Here is a 23,683-nt window from a genome sequence, read left to right as displayed (position 1 = left end):
TTGAAGTGCTCAGTCAAAATGGCCGCATTTGGATTTTGATTTCAGCCTGTTTTTCCAGCCTTGCTTCGGTATGTTTTAGCAATCCTGAGCGCCAGGCTTGCAGGATACCACCGCTGCTGAGAAATCTGACCTGGATTTCCTAGCTCAGACCACTCCTTTCATGTAGTAAACACAAACCACCAGGGCTGAATCCCTTCACTGACCAGTCCCCAAAGCATAGATGGACACCAGTCTGTCAGCCCTGTGCTCAGGTAGCTCAGGTGGCACTGCCGTGTCAGGGCGCAGGACTGCGGCTTGACAGGGGCATGGAAAGACGAGGTGCAGAGGGAATTGGTGCTGTAGCACTGCAAGGCTGAACGCCATTTCATACATGGTGGAGAGTTGCTTTGTGCACATGAGCAGTGCCCAGGGGCCTTCACAGCTTTGCAGACAGCCCTGGATTCGATCAAAGTGGGGAAATCCTGGGAAGAGCCAGCTGCCATTGACTGTGAGTCAGGACTGTGACAGACCAACAGGACTACGGTCAGCTGAAGGTCAGCACTACTCTAGTCAGTATGAGCAGACTTAAAGCTTGAAAACTGGTCATATTTCAGTCCTCAGATATATTGAGCACTTCTACTTTGTGCACAGACATTTCTGCTACCTCTTGGGTTGAGCTTCAGCTTTGCTGATCCCATTAAAAAGCCAGCCTTCTGTCAAAGGCCCCTCAGGCACCTGCACCAAGTGCTCTCTCTCCTGTGCAACAAGAGTAGAAATGGGAGCCACAAACTCAGCCCTAAAGCTGACTTGATGAGAAGTGCCATCCATAGCACAAAAAGTGAGCCTGTTTCTAATCCTCTTCACATAGTGTAAGCTCCTATATTGGTTATTGTCTTAACCAATTGCAGACATTCAATCCAAAGAGGGAAGCGGAATTTTGGACATCAGGCATTTTGCATTTTCTAGGAAGTTTATACCAGGAAACTTGTACTGTACCTGTACCACTTCCATCCAGTCGTTCTGAGCTCATTGTTGTGTCAAAAGACTCTCTGGGAGTCGTGTCATTCCCAAGTTTCTGAAAGAGTGAGAAAAGCTCTCAGATTAGTAATATATTCTGCATTATATATTAATGCAATGACACACTGTAGGTGCTAGCTGGAAACAGCCTTTTCTCCAAAGATAGCTCTGTACCTAAAAACTTCTTGTTTGAAATAAAAACCTTTTTCTGAAGATCAAGATTTTGAATATGACTGCTGAGTTATCTTATGCTCTTCTACACAGAAGAATAACTTCTTATTTTAGCTAAAACTGCAACTACAGAAGCAGCAGTGCTCACATATTTACAGGATTCCTCTGAAAAACAACAGACCTTACTTACTGAAAAGTGTTTAAAGCTATCCACCACAAGCACCTCTGGGTGCTCAGTACCTCAAAAGAAAGAGGGCTTCTGGTTTATGTGCTGATATTTTGCCTATCTTCTCTTATCAAAAACAGGTTTCCTAACGTCTTGGCCTCAAAAAAACCCAACAAAACCCAAAACTGCAGAGGCTTTTGTCATGTCACAGATAAGAGAGCTTGAAACCCGTGTATTCATCAGAAGCTTGGATATGCAGCACTTGTAAAAGAACCAGCCTCCTTTTACTGCCTTACCTGCTACCAAAGCTTAGGCAGAAGGACAAATGAGAGGATTCCAAAAAAGCACATAGAAGTAGGTGCAGGATACACTAAGAGAGAAAGCCTTAAAAAGAAAATACTAGGGATAAAAATGAGATTTTTTTTTTTTTAAACTATAAAAGTAGGGATAGACTTCTGCAGGCAGGCAGCTTCAATCTTGATCTTTATTTGTTATTTCAAGACAGTGAGTGTGGCAAATGACTTAAAGCAAATGATTTGTTCTGATGACCGCTGCGTTTGATTATATACCCACACATAGGTCACACTGAAGTGTTCAGGTCACTGCTACTACTCCAACACCAGCTCTGACTGTCCCTCCCACTGCATTCAGAAATCTCTACCCTGTGCCACACGGTGTACAGACATGATCCCTGCTCTTTGGGAGTTATGATCTGAAAGACTGCTAAGTATAGCATGTAGTTAAAAATGGGACAACAGGAAATGTGGGAAGGAAGAAAATGGTTACAAGTAGCAGGAATACATGCCTGCTACAGAAAGCCTGATGTTTTCAGAGTGACCATGATATTTCAAATACAAGCCCAAAGAAATTATCTCCAAATATCCGTGCTGGCTGTGTGCCTTTCCCAGGCATCTCAAGGGAAGATGATTTTGGGGAGTGATGCAGAAGACAGTGTAGTTGGCCTTACAGATTTACTGATACCTCCACTTTGCTCATGTAATTTCACAGCTCCTAAAAACAAAGCCTCACTTCAATTCAACAAAGAGAATGAGAGATGCTGAGTGTTTGCCATTCCTGTATTAGACCTGGCAGGGAGATGCTGTCTCCCAACTTCTCCTCTAAGAACAGGTGAACACTTAAAATAGCACACTGCATTAAGGAGGGTGCTATTAGAATAATCATTAAGCTTCCTGTACTATAAAACTACCCTGATGCAAGGAAGTCTTCTGGACAGATGAACTCTAGAAATGCTGTGATTTGTAGGACCAGAATATTTAGCTAGGGTGTCCATATGGACAAAACAAAATCACCTCCAAAGACAGCAGAAACACTAGGGCTTTGTGCCGCTAGGAAGAAACTCCGTTTTTATTCCCATTTCTTGGCTGACATTGATATTTTGGCTAAATTCTCACCTGCTCACCTCCTAAAGTTATTCGCTTTTCTGTAAGACTGTCTTGGCTATATATTTTTAAAGGGAATACCACTCTCCTTTTGCTGGATTTTTCTTCTGTACCTTGGAAAAAACAATGTTTTTTGCAACAATCCTTTCATGGAATGTAAACTCCCATGAACTTTCACTGGGAAACTAATTTTCTTATGTAAATAACTGAAGAAAGATGTGTAACACTTAGCTACAGTAAATGACTTAGGAGAGAAACTAATTTCAATGTGGTTCCTTCCTCCCTCTCTAGTTATGGGACAACTGGGGAAATATTTCCATGTATCGAGACGAGAAGAAAAGCCAGTGCTGGCACCTATTAATGTAGTACTTAAAAATGCAATTAGGATGTGAGTATGTTTGGCTACCTACTGTACTCACATTGCAAACAGCTTATGGTCCCCAGACAACACTAAGCACTGGCTGCAAAAATTTACCCTGAGAAGTCAGATCAACGCAGGTGAATTCATCACGTAGCTAAATAACGCCCAGGCTGTATTTTAATAGGAATTTGTGCAAGGCTGGGAAACACTGCAGAGCTGGGTGCCACTGAGAGGGAATAAAGAGGCTATGAATGATGGTTTTGTTGAGGGATTTGCTCCAGGTATTCAAAAATCCAGTGTGTAACACTAGATGGAGCTAAAAGATCTATTTATGTGCGCCCTGAGGCACCACGGATCCGCAAACACTTGACTCTACCATTAGTGCCAATTCCCACGTTGTATTCTAAGCAAAAGAAAACAAAAAATGCATGTACCATCTTTCCATCTACTCTGCACCTGCTCATGACTTTATCTGTAACAAGACTGTGGTAGGGTATGAATGAAATAGTAAATTCCTTCTGTCTTTGTTTTCGTGTAAAATAGCTCAGAATATAAGCAACCATCTGTACCTTACAGGAAAACACAATTTTCTATCATACTGAAATTCTGATAAATTTGAAGATGCTACAAAACTTGGTATCATAACCATCCTAAACATTGTAGCAGTGGGATGCTGTTCTTCTGCAGCTCAAGAGTCAGGACACAGTATGATTTCCACCTTCATGGGCATCATGAAATAGAAGTACAAACCTAAATTATTTCATATTGCGATGGATGAAGTATGTGAAAAATGCTTTTGAACAGCAATTCAATTTTGTGTCCTCTGAGCAACATCAAGGATAGATAACTCAGTACTCTTCTTTGTACAGCTTCCTTTTTCAGTTCAGTTTTATTGTCACTCTTTTACATAAGATCAATAATATTATTTTCTTGTCATTTAAACCTGAAATAAGAGGACTAACCTTTCCAGCCAGTAAGTTAGGTGCTATGGTAAAAAAATACCCCCAAACCTTGGAAAAAGCAACAACTTGTCCTTCTGATGGATGAAATTAAAGTTTCCAATTAATGTTATGAAAGCTTGCTAATTGAAGAGGACTTTTACTTTCCCCACTTATAAAAAATATTACACCTGTTAATATTCTACCTCAGTCATGTCCATCCAGACTTGACTCACTGTAGATAACAAGTGTTAAGAACCCAAAGAGCATGAAGCATACACCATTATGCCCTTGTAAAAATTCATATAATCTGGAATAGCTTGGTATTTTATAAATTATAGGGAAGGCATAATATTCTTATTTAAAATCATATGGCATCTTATTTGAAAACTTGGTGCTTTAGAAGTCAATGAGTCTCTTCATGGGCATTACTTAATACCAATGAGAAAGGAGGGAATCGGTCATTCTTCAGAAAAATCATTTTTGCACTGAGGATCCCTTTAATGATCCAGAGACAATTGCATTAATTCCAATCTGCTTATGACAGGACTCTGGTGTCTGCAGGAACAGCTCACACATCATGGCAAGCACTGTAAGACTATGAAGAAAGGGAAAAATGGACTTTGGGTGCCTTGCTTGGCCACAGCAAGACAACTCTGTACGTGCTAAAGGAAGGAGAACAACAAAGCACGAGATCAGTTTTGTTGTAAGGTAACACCTTCTAAATTGCAAGGGACAGTGAGAGCAAATGGAGAACATCTGAATGCCCTGCACTTGGAAAAGGAGGAGAGAAGTGAAAAAAGGCTGATTCTTTGGTACTTGTGAAATATGCCAGTTGCAGCTGGCAGGAAGCAGAGGATAATAACGGGGAAGACCAATGGCAAATGGGCATCTGGCAAAATAGGCCAGCACGGAATGCTTAGGAGGAACACGAGGATATTCCACTCTGTACATTTGCGGAGTGAAGCAGAGTTCCTGCTCAGGATCAGCACTTCACAGAAGAAAAAATAACAGAGAGCAAAGGGAATCTGGACAGACAATTGGAAATAATTTTTTAACAGGTTATTTTCTTTCATTGATAGTATTTGAAATACATAAATCAAAGGCATAAAAATAATTAGATGTGGTACAAAAAGGCATAAAAATCAAAAAGTGCAACAAGAAAAGTACATGCCAAATATTGTAAACAGTGACTGGTAGCCAGTCACTTCTCTGCATGGTATATATAATTTAATATACAGCAGACCTCTCCATCTGTCTCCATCATTTTCTGAAAGAGTACAGCCAACCACCACTGTAGTTAACTCTGCCACACACCTGAGGTACTGGTGTGCAAGGGGCACACAGTGAGAAGCCTGTCCTAGTTTTACCTTTTCTGAAGCAATTCCAGAATGCACTGTGAACAAATCACATATCATACAGAGTGGAGACACTGAGCTGGGCTTACTAGTTGGCCCCAAGTTATCCTGTGATATGTGCAAACAATTACATGTCCTCTTCTGTGTTTGTGATGGTCTGACACCGGGTGCAAGGGCAGGCATCACCCCCGCCCCAAGGGGAGTGAAACCCCAGGCCTAAGGGTGCAACTCCTGCTCCACATGGGCAGCCTGTGCCTTGGCCAGGCTGCTTGCATTCAACCACCGCAGCAGAGAGCAATCCTCCTGCAGGAACACCACAAGCCCTGCTGGAAAGCAGGACCGACGTGCCAAGCCCCAGCCCCCAACCCTTGCAATCCCAACCCACCTCTCCTGAAGACACGGAATTTTGCTCTTTTTTACAACAACTCAAAAGAAATCAAATTGCCTTCACCTTTTGAGCAGAGGCTGCTCTCTTCTCCTGCTTGGCTTTCATTTCTGCGAGAAGTCCACTGCCCATCACTTGCACACCGTACCTCCGGCCTCCCTGGGGGCTTCCCTTGCTGTCACCCCTCTCGGCTTTTGCCACGTCGTCTGTCTGCACCTCCTCCAGTGAGTCTGGCGTCTTCAATTCCTCCGATCGCTCCGCGCCACCGTTCTGCTCTGCAGGCTTTGCCTCCTTCCTGCTCGTGTCCAAAGCTGGACTTTTTGCAGCAACCTTGGGTGAGGAGGGCTCCTCTGCCACCGACACGGTCTGGGGGCGTTCGGATTTGGAGCCTCTCGATTTGATTAAGTTAAGGAAACCACTCTTCCTTGAGTCCCTTTTCTTCTTCTCATCACCTGCTTCACTGTGCTCACTGCCATCTGAACTTTTAGTTGATGGTCTCCTAAAAAAGACACAGACATTTCAAACTTCTCTCCACGCCCCTCCTCCCTTTTTTGAATAGTATCGAACAATTTCTTCCAGGCAAAGTTAATCTTTTTTATGACCCATATATTGCCCTAAGCCCAATAATTACCTGGTGTCTCTATATTAAAACCAGAACAACTAGTATTGATCATACAATCTTGAGGATTCCTGTGCTGCTTTGTGCACTTGTGCAATCTGCATTGGGCATCCAGCTGTTTCTAACACCAGACACCTCTAACCAAGCTGTCTCTGCCTGTATGTATCGGGTTTGAAGGGCCAGGTTTTGGTAGCAGGGGGTCTACAGGAGTGGCTTCTGTGTAAGGAGTCGTCCTGCTGAAGAGGAAGGAGCAGCAGACAATGTGTGATGAACTGATGGCAGCCACCACTCCCTGTCCCCCTGTGCCACTGGGGAGGAGAAAGCAGAGAAAATCAGGAGTGAAGTTGAGCCCTGGAAAGAGGGACTGGCGGGGAGAAGTGTTTTTAAGATTTGTTTTATTTCTCATTATCACAGGCTGATTTGATTGGTAATATATTAATTTTTTTCCCTCCAGGTTAAGTCTGTTTTGCCCACGACAGCAACTGGCAAGACATCTCTCCCTGCCCTTATCTCAGCCCACAGGTCTTTCATTATATTTTCTCTCCTCTGTCCAGCAGGAGGGGAGTGATGGAGCAGCTATGATGGGCATAGGGTCAACCCACCACAACATACAACTTCACTCTTTTTCCAGAGCACACTGCCTGTGGTTTGTATCTGCCCATTAGTAAAAGGAGAAGAACTGAACTAGGCACATGTTTAACACAGCTTTTGGGAGAACTTGTTCCTTAAGGGCTCTGCTTAAAATAGGAACTAGAGGTCACTTTTATAGTGCAGATGGTCATCCTCAAAAAAAAAAAAAAAAAAAAAAAAGAAAAAAGAAAAGCAACAAACCCAGAAAAGAACAAACAAGCAAAACCAATCCCTAAAGAACCACCTGCCACTAAGATTTTCTAGAGGCATCTTCTGAGCAGAGTCACACTTAAGGGCAAAGTTGAGCACATACACATTCTGCATAGAAGCACCCAAACTGGAAAGAGAGCCACTAGTGTCCCAAATAAAGATCCTTGGCAAAGAGCATGGCCAGGGATGGGGAAACAGGGATGGTGCAAGTTCACAGGGATATCTGAAATGAGCAGCTGGCAGGCATCCAAGGCACCCACAGGAGAATGCACGCCTGTGAGCACCCTGAACTTAACCTGCTTAGGACATTTTTCAAAGCTACCATAATTTCATGCCTCCACACAGTGTATCACACATGGCTTCACATGTCACTGTAGGCGACTAAAACTCATAGTGACTTTAGAACATTTGATTTTCCTGGCACAGCCATCTACCAGTCAGCACTTACTGTTTTCCCTAATGGATGTCACGCACAGCACAGAAAGGGTCATTCCAAGGTAACGGAAATCACCCTTCCTTTCTCATTTAGTTATGGAAATACTCTGTGTATGCACGTGCACAAACATGCATGAATTCAAGAACATCTACATGCATGGTCCTCTAAATATACAGCTAGCTCCAAAGCAACTGCATAAGCTCTATCACCCTTATATAAAGAAGGAGACATCTTTCAGATTAATGTTTTGCTTAAACCTGGACTACTACAAATTGGTGGAACACATTTTTAACATAGTTCAAAATGAGCATAAATCTATTGCCATCTCTGAAAACACTGTACCCAACAGCACTCCTCACCAGGGAGAAACACCCAAATGTACAACGAGCACTGGGGAGACTCACAACCAATACAAAGCTCTGCTTCAGCTCTAACGAGCTTCACTGAAGGGTAAAATGAACTCTGAACTACAAAAATACACACTAGTCATGAATCCCCCCAACATGGTATAGTAAAGCAATTTATTTCAAAGTAGCCACTTTTAAGGACAGGTAATTGAATTCACAATGTCTTGACTACTAAGGTATTTTCTGACTGACAACTGCAACCCTGGATATTGGGAACAGGAGTCAAACCCAGCTAGAAAGTGCTGCTTGCCCAGCTATCAAGATGGACTTCTTTAAAATAACTTCTAAAAAAAATTTTTTAACTTACTTTGAGTCCATTTTTGTCACTTTCTTAGTGAAGAATTCATCCACACCTTCATCCACTCTCCCCATGAGGCCATTCTGATCCCCTTCTGGTGGCACTCCAGCAGACACCTGACAGAAAAAAAAACAACAACCCCTCTCTGTTATATAATTTAAGCATATTTGCTCCAGTGATAATAATTAAGAGTTAAGACATTTGAAAAAGTATGTGTGCCAACCAAAACTCAGCGCAGACAACAGAATCACCACTGGAATTCCCCCTCTAGCCAGGCCAGCTGATGCATTACATCAAATGCAAAGTAACCCGAAACACCAGTGACAAACTGGATGCTGCAATGAATGAGGCCAGGAATCAAACGCCTTGTGCTTGAGACAACAGAGCACTAAGTCAGTCAGACAAGCATAAAAAAACCCCAGAAAAAAAAAAATCCTGATCAGGGGGTGACCTGAAGAGAAAGTACTTTCAACAGCCAGTTGTTTCCTTATTTGGAGAAAAACCTATGTTCTGGATTTTGGACTTAAGAAATTTAGAAACAGAGCTCCAGCAGGCTAACAGAGCCTTTTATAATTCATTCAGTCTAGCACTTCCAAAAGCAGAGACTCTAAATGCAGAATCAGGTGTTCCACTCTAGGAACCAAACACAGACTTTTGCTCAATGACTGAAATCAGCAAACCTGCTTCCCTGCTTCAGTTTCAATGCCCACATTTTGAATATGGGTGACCTCAGGTGTATAAACCAGGCTGGCTTTGAAACACCTGCCAGCTACAAAGGCCCTGTGAAGATTAGCTGGTGACTCTGCAGCCTCCTGAAGATGAAACAAGCAGTCTCCTGGGAGGATTTCTCATGTGGTCTAGCTCCTGGATGTGGCTTTGATGTGGAAAAGCTCTATTACCAGTAAAGAGACTTCCTTCAATTTAAATGCCACATGGAAACCTTTTAGATGACTACAAAGGACTCCTCAAGACCCAGCCCACATTATATTCTTGATAATGCTGGGGACCAGGACACAAAATATCAGGGTTTGTAATTTGAAACAATTCAAATCAAGGAATCTCCTAGTTGCCACCATAACTCAAGAGTAATCCCAACTTCTCTTCTGATGTGGAATACAAATTCTTTTCTATGCTTCAATGCTCTTAAAATCTGCTATTAATGTCAAATCCAGTCTCATTAAGTCAGGAAAATGGGCTTCATATGAACCAATGCCATGACAGAGCCATGAAACTTTTTACTTTCCACTCCTGAATCCTGTTATTTTTGTTATCAAAGACAACAGTTAATATTTTCTTGATACCTGCTGTAGCAACCTAATACTGATCTGAAAGGAGTCCGTGTGGTAACGACTGCTTTGCTGCCAGTCCAACTGGCAACAGATTTTCTATAAAGAACAGTTCTATTCTAAATTAGCACAATGATTTATCAGATTTCCAACTCTACCACCTTCAGTATGTTCTGTAGAGAACTTGTTTAGGTGGAATATCTGACACTAGGCAGGAGTGCACACGCCTTCATCTGGGGTGCTCTCGGTCACAAACCCCTCTCCACCGGCCTCTCAACCAAAACACAAAAGCGGATGATGCATTTTAAGAGAAATGAGAAACCACTTCATATTGATATTGGGTTGATTGGAGATAGCAGGGATAAACACAAAAGTACCAATAGCAAGAGCATCTCCTGAAGGCAACCTGATTCCGGGACCCAATGATCTGCAGCAAATGAGAACATCTACGTCATAAAGAGGAAATAATTTACATCTGAAACAGTGGCAAGTTCCTAAAAAATAATGAAAGATGTACAGAAATGCTGAGGGTCTAATAAGGTCCTCAAGACACAGGATATTCATTCTTACAGCTGTTTATTTTAGCACTTTTTAGTATTAGTGTTTACTGTAAGACTGAGCTCTGGTTTATTTTGTGTTTTACCCTCCTAACTCTAAAAAAAGAAAAAAAAGTGGTAAGCCTTCATTTGTCCTTTTTTATCTCTCTTTTAGCTTAAGTTTAAAAGCAAGCATGTTTCTTTAAGGAAAAAATGGCTTTGAAACAGAAATAAATAAGATAATTCACAATCTCTTTCATACATTAGACATTCATCTCTTTTGCTGTATTGAATCTTCACACATGAGGAAAGAACTCATGAGGCTAAGATAACACAAAAATCTAAATTATAAACAACTGTGTTATCATTTTGCTTCAAAGTTAAAGCTGCTTGGGAGTGGATGGTTTTGAGTTTTTTTTCCCCCTCTCACTTCCCCCTCTCTAAACACTCATTCCAGTAGAAACTTGACAAAACTATAAATCTTTCTTCTGCCTGCCCACCCAACTCAAGTAAAAAGCTCATTTCTCCTTTTTCTCCATTTCTCCTTTCTTTTCATACATTTTTCAGCTTCCAAAGAACAAATCTGTTTTCCAGCAAAACCAGAAAATACAACTACGATCATCTGAGACCCCTTGAATTACTAAATACAAGTAATGGGAACAGCAAACAACCCAACAGAGCTGCTTTAAGTGGCAGAAAAGGTTGAGATTTCGCCTCTCACATTTCAAGTGTTTTCCCTAAGCACTGCTTTCTGTTTTCTCCAAGTGGCAAAACCACCAGCAAATCAACTCTGCAAGCAATGTCACAGTCCACTCATGACTCTGACCTCCAAAATCTGGATGTTTCATTTTCAGAAGCATCAAAACAAATTTGTTTGGACTCCTTTTGAGGTCAGAACTAGTAAGGAACTAAATGGTTCATAAAACCAAGACAGGGACAAATGAGTTTAACTAAAAAAAGCTCCTTTCAATTTCTGCAACTAAATAAACTCCCAATTTCCTGATTAATTCAATATGGATGATCATTCCCACAACACTGCACGATCCTGGGAAGTAAGACATCTCCTCTACAAGGAGTGACCTGTTTGTTGCTGTTTTGGTAGTGAAGCATTGCCCCTCCCACACCCCCAAATCCTTCCAACCCCCTGAGCCGATGGCAAAGGATGCACTGAGTTTGGAAGCAACTGGGAAAACATGTGTGTTCTGCAGCAATGGAACTGGGAGAAGTAAACACAGATGTGTTTTCACTACATGGAGACAAATCCATTCTTCTGCTACCCCTAACCTTCCCAGTGAAGCACAAGGGAATGGAAAGCTGGCTTGGATGTTTCTCCCTTTCCATGTGGTACGAAAAGCACTCCACTGCCTGATAGGATCTTTCCCAGCATTAGGGAGATTTTCAAGGATCCTCTCAATTGGAAATCCCCAGGAAGCAGAAGAGGCCACAGGCATTTCTTACGAGGCAGCCTAACACAGAGAGGCAACGGCTGCCCCTTGATAGGGCTACTTATCAAATCAGCTGTGCTCTGTTGCTGTGAGATAACTCTGAACCTCCTCCAGATCTGTCCTCACATACCCCGAGGACACACCATCACAGAAATAAATCTTTACTGATGCGGCGTGCCAAGGAAATGGAACTGTGGGAACGCCACGCACGTATATTGAGTTCACACCGATGCCTTTCGTGAACAGACAGTGCTCTTCTGTTTTGCCTTTCTAAGGCAGGCTCCAGCATGAAAAGCAGATCTGTGACTATGCAGATTTGCTGGCCCAAACACCATCTTCAGTTTAGGAGCTGTGGGAAGCTGGGTGTCACAGAGTAGCTTCACTAAGAGCTGACAGAAATAAGAATTCATGCCAAGTTACCACATCTTAATGCAGGCAGAAAAAAGGATTAAGACTTAACAAACCCTTGCAATATAATTGAAAAGTCTCATGATATTTTGTGCATTTCCTGTGAAAGCTCCAAGCACCTCCAGAAACTGCTTCCATGAAAAAAACAAAACAAAGGCAAAATAGAAAAGGATAAAACATATCCTGGATTTAGGCTGCGTCAAACAAGAGAAAATGCTTGTAATAAGGATAGCACACTGAAAGACATGAATACCAGAAGGAAAATTAAGTAGTTTCTTATGGCTTTTACACCTTCAACCATTGTCCTCATTACACTGCAAGACCCGACTCATGGCAAAAAGCAATCAACACGTGACATTGCCAGCAATATTTTAATGTAGACTCACTGCTGCTTGGCTGGGCTGCTGCTTTTTATTCCTTTTGGGCCTTAATTTTGTAAAGTGTTCCAGTTTCCTTCCTTCTTCTGATGGCAGCTCTGAAATGAATCCAGAAGTTCGTTTGTCTGGCCTGCTGGAAGGAAATGGTGGGTCTTCTATATGGATAGGTACTTCTTCCAGTGCTTTATCTAGATCAAATTCCATTTCTAAGAGAAATCAAAACTTTCTAATTAGATTTAACATGATATTTAAAACGAAAGACAATGCCATTCCTCTTTTTGGTGGCAAACAATTATAAGCACATTCAGGGAACTTAGCTACAACATCTCTGTGAGCAGACAGAGCACTGTGAGCAACTATTTACCATCAAACACATTAGCAGAGTCCCAAAACAAAGCAGTGTGGGCCACAAATGCAATCCAGATGGAGGGAGAATCACCTGTGCTTTTCAATCAAGAACCATCTAGAACCACCTCAGGCAAGCAAAGAAACAAAATGGTTTTAAGGAATTCTCACTTACCAAAAGCTCTGGACACTGGCCGGAGCATTCTACTGTGGATGCTTTTCCTTTTTGATTTAGGAGTCATCTACCAACACAAAACAAAACAAAAATTACTTTAGGGGACAAAAGAAATTACAGCAAAACAGTTTTTCAAGCTATGAACCATTTAAAGACCTGATTTGATTTAACACCAGAGGGGAATGGGTTTTTTCCTCCCTCTCTCACATATTCAGAACTTCTTCTAAACTTATATTTTGTACAACTGACTTTGAACAGAACTAGGGAGGTAATTCATTTTTCCCACTAAACCTGCAGGCTGCACACAGGATGATTACTGAAAGTGTTGAAGCATTAACTCTTTGATCCCCAATTGTAAAACAAGGTTATATTAAAATCTCATCTCTGCAGAGATCATGAGGGACTCATTTAAGACTTAATTACTTTGTCCAACATTGCACAGTTAATGACAATATCAGGAAGAATCTTGTCCTGGCTTTTATTTTTGATACAAAATACATTTCCTCAGTTCATTTGTTAGCGGCACGTTACTGGGAATCTATGCTTCTGGACACCCCCACACAGCTCACTGAACTTCCCCAGGAAAATGAGCCTTGGAGAATACAGCGCTTCTTCAAACACCCTGTCAGTGTTGGCAGTGTCTGTAGCAAACACGTGACTTCCCTGGGCTTTAGACACATTGAGAAGAGGTGGAAAGTTCAGCACACATTCAACACAGTTACTGAATTACATGCTATTGGCCCTCTGATCTTCCCATTGCCAAAAAAAGGAGTACGTTGTCTTAAGAGCGCAAATACCCAGACTTGAGCCTCAAGTTTGTTCCTTTTTGAAGAAAATTGTCTTTCTTGCCTTGACTGAAGAATTCTGAAAGTTGGCATGGTGAGAAAGACAGTTTTGCCACAGAAAATGGATGCATGACCAATTCCAAACCTCTTAACATAGCTCAGCACTGTCAGACTTTTTGGTTTGAAAGTTGACCCGCAGGTTTTCTCAGGAATTGATTTAAAATCACTCAGCTCCTATAAAGTTGGGCTCTTTTTGTGGTAGAGTTGTACGTGCTGGCTTTAGTGATACCCATATACTTCCATCAACTTGATAGTCTTGAAGCCTAGTGACTTCAAATCTAGCAGCTTTGAATTCTGGAGTATCGGTCAGCAGGCTGTTATGGCTTGCCACTCATTAACAGAATCGTAAACAAAGTTTAGTAGTCTCAATTTCATACCAGCCAGAAAAGACTGAGTTGGCATTAACATTTCAGCCAAATCATGAACTGTTAAAAGCAGACATTTACTTGTTTTTATATATGGAAAGTTCAGTGCATAGACTCACATATGCTGAAATCATATTCCCAAAGTAGTCATGAGGACCCTTAGGCTCATGTGCTCAGTGTTGTGACAGATTTTTGTGACAGGACAGCTATTATCTATGTTCTCAAGACCAGAAAAGGACTTGAAGACTACAGAGTGGGCAGTGATAGCACTGCCTGGGCAACAGAGCTCTGGTTTTATTGACACGTACATAGTTGGGAAAAAAAGATACCTTCAGCTGTTGCAGGTTTCCACTTCCACATTTGACAACCATCAGTAAATGACAAAATCGTTTCAAGACCAACCAGGAAGTAGTTTGCCATCTGAGCAGACTTTCTCTGACACTAATGAGCAGGCAGTGTGCTGCATCAAAAGGTCAGACGCTACTTCCAGAGTTACCAATAAATTAAATGCAACGGGTTTGATGGCGAATGCCTGGAGAGGTGCTGACTTTTTTCAGCCAAACCTGCAGTGGACTGTGCAAGAGGTAGGCAGCTGGGCAGCCTCTGAACTGCACACCTCAACAGCTGTCCATCCATCCCCCAAACCTGAAACAACCAAAGCATTCGCACCTCACGTCAGAAAGAGTTGAAGCAGCTCAGCATTTGGGGGACAGCAATTGCAAGTCACTACCAGTAGCCCTGGTTTCATTTCCAGACATAGTCCATTTCTCTTGTTAAGGTACATTCACATGCATTTTGGCCCGTTTCCTGATTTCTTGGGGTGGTGTGACTGGGAGTTACATTTAGCACATACAGCAGCTCCTGTGCTAAAGAAGATCAGAAAGGAGAGCAGAGAACATGGCTGATGGAGAACCTCCGGTCACTCAGCAGCTGCACGGCCACGGCCAGTGTTCTGAGTGGGTGGGCACAGCCAAGCTGAGAGCTGCCTCGGCCCAGGGCACCAAAGCAAAACAGCACAGGGCAAGTTTTGAGCTTCCCGTGCAAGGACTGGAATGCTGCAAATACCTCTCCAACAGCCAGGAACGGAATGATTTCATTTTCCTTCCCAGACAAGAAAATGCCCCCAGATGACCCTGCAGAGCTTGTGCTGATGACCATAAGCCAGCCAGTCTTTGCTATAACTTACTGTCAGCTTGGCATGATCCATCAGCAGCTTGGCTGCTGGGGATAAAGGCAGAGGGATAGAGATGCTTCCCATTTGCTTTAACAGCATGAATAACAGCTCCACATACACTCCTATTTGAAAACCTTCTGTTTTCTAGCCTGTTTAGGAAGTGCACAGATGAAAGGCTTCTTGCCAAGTGAACTTTCTAGATCACACACAGAGCAAAATGGGTCAAAGCATTAATTTAAATAGGCCAGTGTGCTCTTTTACAAAATATTAGGCTTAATCTCTGCTTAACATCTCAGCCACCACGCAGTCTGCTACAGCAGCAGTGCACATGTCATTGCTAGAGGAGGTATCTGAACTCCCCAGCCTGAGCCCATTTCCTACATTTCATGGAAGCAGTTCAGCTTTGGCAGAAGCACATCTTCTGCCTTCTCACCACCTCTGGCCCCACAAACACAACGTGGCTCTTTGGCCTTACGCTTCCCTTGTGGCCTTTACAGAGGAATAGCTGCTAGCATCATCTCCTCTCACACATACCTTCCACAGACTTTCCATTCTAGCACACCACCTCCTGAATTCTTCCTTGCTTTGCCTACTTTTCTATGAGCACACTGTAGACTGTTTGGCAGAGCAGACAGAAAAATTAACTGCATCTCTGGAATTTGGGAGGACCTCTTGGAATTTTGCACGCACCTATGTCACTAACATCTTGGGAGAAGGCTCCGTGAATGTGCCCTTCTGCAGTAGATGTGAGCCAGCAAAACTCTACCATACTTCCAAATAAGGGCTTATTTACACACTGTCATGTGTCCTTGCTAGCTTTAAGCTCCCAGGATCTCTTCCCATGATCACTTTTCCAGATTCCTCCCTTCTGACTGCTTTCCTCACAAAACTATCTGATCTCTCTCTGGAGCCCTCTGAAATTGTATTACCAGCTGTGGAAGAACACTAGTAGCTTGGGAATTAAAAACAACAACTGAAATCGTTCAGTTTTGAATGCTAGAAAACAATGTGCTTTCAGAAACAGGATCTCAGATACTCTTCTTCTTTATACAGATAATCGAAATTACTCTCAGTGCTGAGGGATATGCTTATTTCCATGTTTTTCTCCTCCTACTTCAAAGTAATTTATATTCAATCCTATTAGATACAGAGATGCTCTGTGACCCTCCTGTCACTTCCCTTTCAAAAGACTTCAAACAAACTAACGAACAACTTGCTGGTCCCCCTTGAAATTTATCTCCCCAACCAGTCTCCCTTCAACGTATGGGTTTTCAGCTTTGAGAACATGTTGAGGACTGTTCTTTCATTAAGCTGTATAATGCTTGAATATAAAACCAAATCAACAAATTTTCCTTCTGAGCAGTAATATTTGTGCTTATACCTCCGACATAAGCGCTTGGCTTTGGTTCAGTCTTAAAACCAAGGGATCCTTTAAATTCAGATGCTACATTAGCTGAATCTTTTTGTAAATCCAATATCATTCCTGAACCACTGCCTATTTCATTTGTAGGTGCAGATGGATGGCACTACAGTCTCCCAGGAGACTCTCAAGGCAGTACAGAGGTAAATGGAGCACAAAAACATAAACAAGTAGGCCAGAAACAGCAGAGCTAAAAAAATACTTACACTTGTACAGCAGAGAGTCTCCATGCAGCAAAAAAAGAAAGAAAAAAGAATATGAATGGGGAAGACAAAGCAATAGCAGTTCTCAGGAAAGGAGGCAAAACCAGGAATCACCAAAATAAAGAAAATTAAAGCCAAAACACTTGGAAGTCTTAGCAGGAAAGGTGACATGCAAGAATGAGGTAAAAATCCCTTGTATTTGGAAGTGCTATACCTTTTGTGTTTCTAGAGGATAACCAGAGAAGTATCTGATCTCTTGTTTGATCTATATTGGGAAAAATTAAGCTTTTCTGTTTCCAATATATGGCACTTGCCCATGGTGCCAACCTGCCACCTGCTGTCCCAATGTACTGTCTTTCCATTTTGCTGGCACCAGTAGTGAGAAAAAAAATGTAATCCTAGTACTTCCTAGTCTGAAGGAAGCTTCTGAATTAAAAATTGCCAGTTTCTGGTGATGTGCAAGCAAGCAAGGAAAGTAAAACAAAGCTTCTCTTGAAGGAATGAAAAAGGATGGAAGTCTGTTCTCCTGAGGTTTAAATAAAGCTAAACTAAAGCAACAGTATTTCTCCTTCCCATAAGGAGGTTTAGAGGCACGGATTTACAAGCACTTTTGGCACATGAGAAAGATGCTGTTTCATGACTAAAGCACAAACTTTTCTCTTCCCTTCAAAAATTATAAGCATAAAAAAGAAGCAGCACAGCTGTCAAAGGAAATGAAGCAATGCCAAATACCATATCCCATCTCCTCTATGGCTCATGGCCAACCATGGTCCTCCCGATTTTAGGGTTAAAAAAGCCCAATTATTAGAAGTGTGGTCCTGTTTTCAAGGTGAATGAGGACTGCTGCTGTAACAACACTGCAGGTGCTAGCAGAATGTGGCAGAAATAGTCATGGTCTGGGTTAAACCTCTTGTCAAGAAAGTGCTGCATGTCTTGCACCCAGCTCCTCTTCTTTATTTTCTTGCTGTCCTCAGGGTCAGTTGTTTGTTTGCTGAGGTATTGCCTCAGGGTTTTGTAGGGTTTTTTGTCTTTATTTTCTTTTACCCTCAGAATCTTTGGCTTTATGCAAGAAGTCTCAGCTAGAAGTGATTCAGGCAAACCACCTCATTACTCTTGTTTTTGTATGCTATCCATGCACACATACACTCTTACTCAATTTCTCTGTCAGAATTTATGTTCTCTCTTCTCTTGCTCATCTTCTACACAACCAATCACTACAGCTGCTCTGAGATTGCAGGAGAGACTGCAGAATCCATTGGCAAACATCTCGAAAGGTGAAACAATCTTAAAAAAAAAAGTGCTCCTAGTTCAAAAAATATATCTGCAACACTGATTCTCTTTCAGACAGCGTTTATGGCACTACTCCAGCGTTTTCTGTGTTTTTAATGCATAGGCAGTAAAGTTATTTGTATTATATATGCAGCTGGAAATGTGATTTGGACCAAAGTGCAAAGTAACACATGTAAATGGTAGCAATCCCAGGATTTGAGGGAGTTTACAGTCTGTGGTCCTGATCCAATAAGGGTTTATGGAAACTTGTCCCCTCCACATTTCAGTGATCTCCCGACTACTGAGGCACTTAAAAGGTGCTAAACACTTTGGGGGTGGGGAATAGGGAGGGAGAAAGAGGCGCACAGCAGACAACAGGTTAGACAAGGAAGCACCATTAAGCAAAGCAAAGACCAAGGGACATGCCTGAAATCACCAAGGAACCTGGCTGCTCTGCAGGGAGCCTAATGCCAGTCTTCAGACCCCTGAAGTGCTACAGACCATGAGGCCTCCAACCCCCAACCCCACTTTGTTTGCTCTCAGCATAATTGCAGTATGAAGTGGTCTGCCTCAGAGTGTACATGGACCATCCCTGAAGATGAAATACCAACCCACAACCAAAAATCCCAAGAAAATCAAACCCAAACAAAATCAGAAACTGCATCGGGGAATTCTAACAATGTGCCAAGGAGGCTTGAGATGTCATAAAAATATTTCAAAGGAATTTTACAGAACACATTTATCCAGTGCTATACCATTTCATCTGTATGCATTTTGTGGGGTATGCCTTTTTAAGAAAGAGGCATAAGAAAAGAAGGCAGTTTATCACAAGTCTTGTTTTATTTTGCTGTAAGGAATTCTGACCTGCAAAGCTACCATGACACCAGTTCAGTCAATCAATGTTTCCTGGGCTTCTTTTAATCTCCTAACTACCTGTGACATTCTCAATGTGTCTCATTAAAAATATATATATATAAAAAAATTATATAAATCTATAGATTTATAGATATTAAATAAATAAATAAATAAATAAATGTACACACACACAAAAATTCAGGTATACTTTATAAAGCAGAGCAGCAAATTGGCCAGTTATGGTTTTTGCAGGTGAAATCTTTGGACAGGCAGGTATCTCCACCATCTGTATAGAAAACCTTAGAAACTAGAAAGTTGCTATTGCTTACTTCAACTACAGAAGATTTTATGATGTGATTTTCAGGGTGAAACCTCCTGCATGGCTTCCGAAAATCAGTGATGCACTTCACACTAGCAGTGACAGCAACATGAGCCACTGTCCTTAGAATCTGCCCCTTGAGTGCCATTGTCCTTGGGAAGTTAAATGCAATGCTAAAATCCATGACAGCTAAAATGTAGTATTTTTCAGCAGACAGGAGAGCAAAGCCCCTCACAGTCCTGAATGTAGGGGCTATGCTTTTTCATATCAGCAGAGATGTAGTCCTTACCTTCGTATTTCAGAGTTCTGTACTCTATATGGTAATGACAGATAGATAGATAGATAGAGAGAGAGAAAGAGAGAGATAGATAGATATAGATAGATAGAGAAAATAGTGTAAATATATATGGCATACAAATAATCCACATGTGAGTTTCAGGAGTATGTTTGTTTATTTCCTTCTTTCCCTGAAGAACTGAATTTCTAGAGAAGGAGCTGTGGTTCAGTATTAGTTCAATTAGTCTCATATAAACCACCCTGACCTTTAGAATTACTTTGTACAGAAACACTTTCTGAAAGAAAAGGAGCAGCACTGCAGTACGATAAGCTCAGTAGATTTGCCCTTGAGCTTGTTATACTTTACTAGACAAGAAACCTTTGCTTTTCTGATTGCTGAGATGTGGCACGTGTACTCCGATATTCCATCAAGCATTTCAGTACTTTCTTTTAATTAATAATTCTGCACTTGCATCTTTCAAGTCATGTAAAATTCCTACTAATAAACATTCCTGAATAAAAACAACCAAAGCTTTCACTATGAAGAATGAAAAATCAGACACATGAATCAAACTGAGTAGTTCTGAAAACTATTATACCAAATGTTTACCCACGTTCTGAATCCTGCAAGGAATTCATGCCTGCAACTACCACCTGCAAAAGTAAAAGCAATTCTCCATAGCATCAGTTCTGCTTTCTTTTTGCTCATAAAAAACGTTAACATCTTCTACAGTACCTGGACTTCAAGGTGATCCAAGAGGATGGTTCCAACAACACTACTTTTGCTTTTATAGTTATTTGAGTTAAAAAAAAAGTGCAGAACAGTGAGCTGCTAGGGCCAGCTAGCACAAACCGTATCTTTAAGTGACCACAACCTGCTTGCTTGTCATTGCTTATTACCTTCAGCTGGCAAATACTGACCCAAAAATTACTTTGTTCATGACCTAACCTTCCATACACAGTAAGAATGAAAAGCTCTGAAACTTGGCAAACATGCAGGGGTGGACAGCTATTCAAGATTGCCTTAGGCAGTTTATTTAACAGCTGCCATATGTATCAGGTGCCCCGGGCAAGAACTTCATTAAAGCAACTCAGAGGCGATGTACTCCTGAGTGGGTGTTCAAGCCAGGAAAAATGGGGCTTAGGGCATTGATTTAGCAAAGGGAGTTCCTGCTCATGGCAGGAACTTGGAACTAGTGAATCTTTAAAGGTCTCTTCCAACTTAAACCACTTGATGATTTTATGAAAAGAACTGTTGTACCTGCTCACCCTAGAGCTTCCCAGGACTGAAAACCAACACAACTTCTGCATCGCTCCTTCTGTCCAACACCCAAAGGGAAAGCTACTAAAAGGGTAAGCAGTCATCCAGACAAAAAGCAAGCAGTCATGTTTCCACCATTGTCAGACCCTTTGTGGGCAGATGATGCATTGCTCGTGGTGACATTTGATAGGGGAAATGCTACAGGGAGACTTATCACAATGGATTTACCCTGGAGAGGCAACTGGACTCTATACTCAGAATTTTAATGGGAAGTTTTGCTCTTGAAAACTTAGGCACACTTGAGCTGTTGCTATTTTCTCTTAGAAAATATTGCTTCAGACATCTCTCCAGCATGCACAATAAATTCTTATACCCCTCGGACACTTCGAAATATACTTTATGAACTAAAACATTAAAAAAAAACCCCTCAACTTTCTGAATTTGAAGTTCTATCTATACTGTATCAAGATATCTTCCTATTGAGAACAGGAAGTATTTTGACAGGCAACTAGCAAATATTCTAAGACCCTGTATGAGAAACTGAAATACCTGAGTATTTAAGTTTCTTCACTAAAAAAACCTGATAGAAAATGTCAATAATTATTTACCCAAGAGAGTATGGCAAAACTCAAAAGCTGACTTATGCACTAAAGTGTGAAACACGATTTAAAAAATGCTGCTTGGTCAGACAGTCATGGGGCAGCAAGTGCCTAGGAAGGACAGAAACACCACAAAAGAATTGGAAGATGCCTACCTGCAAAGCAGGGCTACTCTCCCACAAGCATGGAATTAAGTGCTGATTGTATGGACACAAACTTCTCAGGAGTATCTAAACACCACGGTATTAGAAATGACTCACAGCTAAACTGTATCAGATAAAATGAGGTTCTGATCAGCTTTGAGTGAAACCAACCTGACTTTTCTATCACTTTGTTTTTCTCTCATGTTTTCTTTTCTTTAATATCTGCATACTTGAAGAGTCTTCCACCTGTTTAAGTGTTTTTGGTTTCAGATTAGTATTCCAATCCTGCCACTACTGACCTCAAAAATTCACGGTAACTTGCTCTAACATGAGATACGATCTCACTGCAGAGATACATCCACTATTTTGTAATGAGGCTTTGGCTGACCTGAATTACATCCAAAGAAAGTATCTTTACATCTAAGTTCTCCTCTAGTCTAAAAGAAAGACATTTTGAGAGGAAGCCTGATAGATTTATGAATAAGGCTGGGTGATGCAGTTGTCAATGACATCAGTGATGAGACTTGATGACTTGGAAGCTGTCTTCTAGCCTTTTGGCAGAATGTATGCTTGATTTTATTTATTTATTTTGAAGTGCCTATTCTGATAGCTCAGCTCATCCTAAACTACTTTTCCTTGACAAAATATTGCAAAGTCTAATGGTACTCTGTAACTGCCTGCCCTAACACAGACTTTATCTCCCCCTCTTCCTGTGACAAACTGTTCTTTATCCCTGCAATATGAAGTATCAGTTTTGCTGAGCAAAAAATGGCAAGCCTAATGTTCTTCTGGGTGAAGTGAGAGCCATGAAGCACTCTTAGTGAGACAGACTCCTGCTTGTGCTATTTTCAGTAGGCCCTCCAGATTTCAGAGTAAACAAGATTTCCCCAGACAACACAGATTAAATACCTCATGCCAAGTTGTTCATCTGAGACGCTGGAAGAATCAAAAAGCAGCAGAAAGGACCATACAACTTACACAGAAGACTCCTCGACCGGTTGAGAAGGTCAGCTTGCCAGATACTAATTGAATTGCGGCACATCATGGCTGCAGAGAGATGCGTGCTACAGAAATAGCATTATCACAGGTTATTCTCATGCTGCTTGCTGTTGTGCCTCTGCCAAAGGCTCCAGAGCAGAGATTTTGGCAAGAACTACTCCAAAGGAGCTCCTGCTGATGTACTGGGGAAATAACAAGAAGATTCTTATAAGCAGAGGCTGTGGGAAGATGATTCTGGATCTGTTTGTGCTGAACATCGACTGACTGCATGGCTCTGCTGGCAAAAGGGACCCCACGAGTGCCCCCTGACCCAGCCTGCGTGAAAGGGCTTTGCCCTCATAACCTGTTAACTCTGCCTGAAGCAGGCAGGGCAGCTCTTGGGTGATTCAGCTGCTGGCTGAAGGGCTGAGCACACACAGGTAGGGACAGTCACCTCTCCAGCAAGCGGTGGATGGGTGTCCATCAGCAGGCTGCGACAGCCTGTGACAGCTAGCTGGTGCCTGCTGAGATGCCTGTGCTGGCAGCCTGGGCATTCAAATTTTTGCCAGCAGTGTGGCAAATGGTTGGATTGAGCAGCCAGGGCTGGCACTACCCACAGACTGCACATCTGCGTGTTCAAGACCTTTCTGCCCACCACAGACAAACTTCTTAGCAGTAACTCCCTCTTAAAATCCCCGCAGGGAAGTTCACCTCTCAAGACCAGTGTTTCAGTGAGTGCTTCGTTACAGAATTCTCCTTCCAGTGTGGCTTTTTCATGACACATGAAACAAACCAGAGGAAACTCCGGATCAGTAAGACAATTACTGCCACAAAGGATGTAACTGCCTTCTTGCTGGCAGCTGGGAACAAGTTAATTTTCTTCCTAGTATCTGGTACAGTGCTGTGTTTCGGATTTAGCATGAGAATAGTTGTTGAACGTGCTGGTGCTTTTAAATGTTGCTGAGCAGTGCTTACACTAAATCAAGGCCTTTTCAGCTTCTCATACAGCCAGCAAGGAGAGTGGGGGTG

General features: G+C 41.9%; 1 protein-coding gene across 3 annotated transcripts in view; it reads right to left on the bottom strand.

Annotated features, from left to right (window-relative positions):
• CARMIL1 (capping protein regulator and myosin 1 linker 1) overlaps positions 1-23,683 on the bottom strand; it is a 192,961-nt gene that overhangs the window by 9,621 nt on the left and 159,657 nt on the right. For all 3 annotated transcript variants that reach the window (XM_040076283.2, XM_040076419.2, XM_058419311.1), the window contains 5 exons: positions 12,948-13,014; positions 12,437-12,633; positions 8,385-8,491; positions 5,842-6,274; positions 976-1,054 (listed from right to left, as the gene is read on the bottom strand). In XM_040076283.2, the coding sequence (XP_039932217.1) occupies positions 976-1,054; positions 5,842-6,274; positions 8,385-8,491; positions 12,437-12,633; positions 12,948-13,014 (883 nt within the window). The remainder of the gene's footprint in view (positions 1-975; positions 1,055-5,841; positions 6,275-8,384; positions 8,492-12,436; positions 12,634-12,947; positions 13,015-23,683) is intronic.

This window comes from Hirundo rustica, chromosome 1, assembly GCF_015227805.2.
Source record: "Hirundo rustica isolate bHirRus1 chromosome 1, bHirRus1.pri.v3, whole genome shotgun sequence".
NCBI lineage: Eukaryota > Metazoa > Chordata > Aves > Passeriformes > Hirundinidae > Hirundo > Hirundo rustica.
This window is presented reverse-complemented; position numbering and strand designations above follow the sequence as displayed.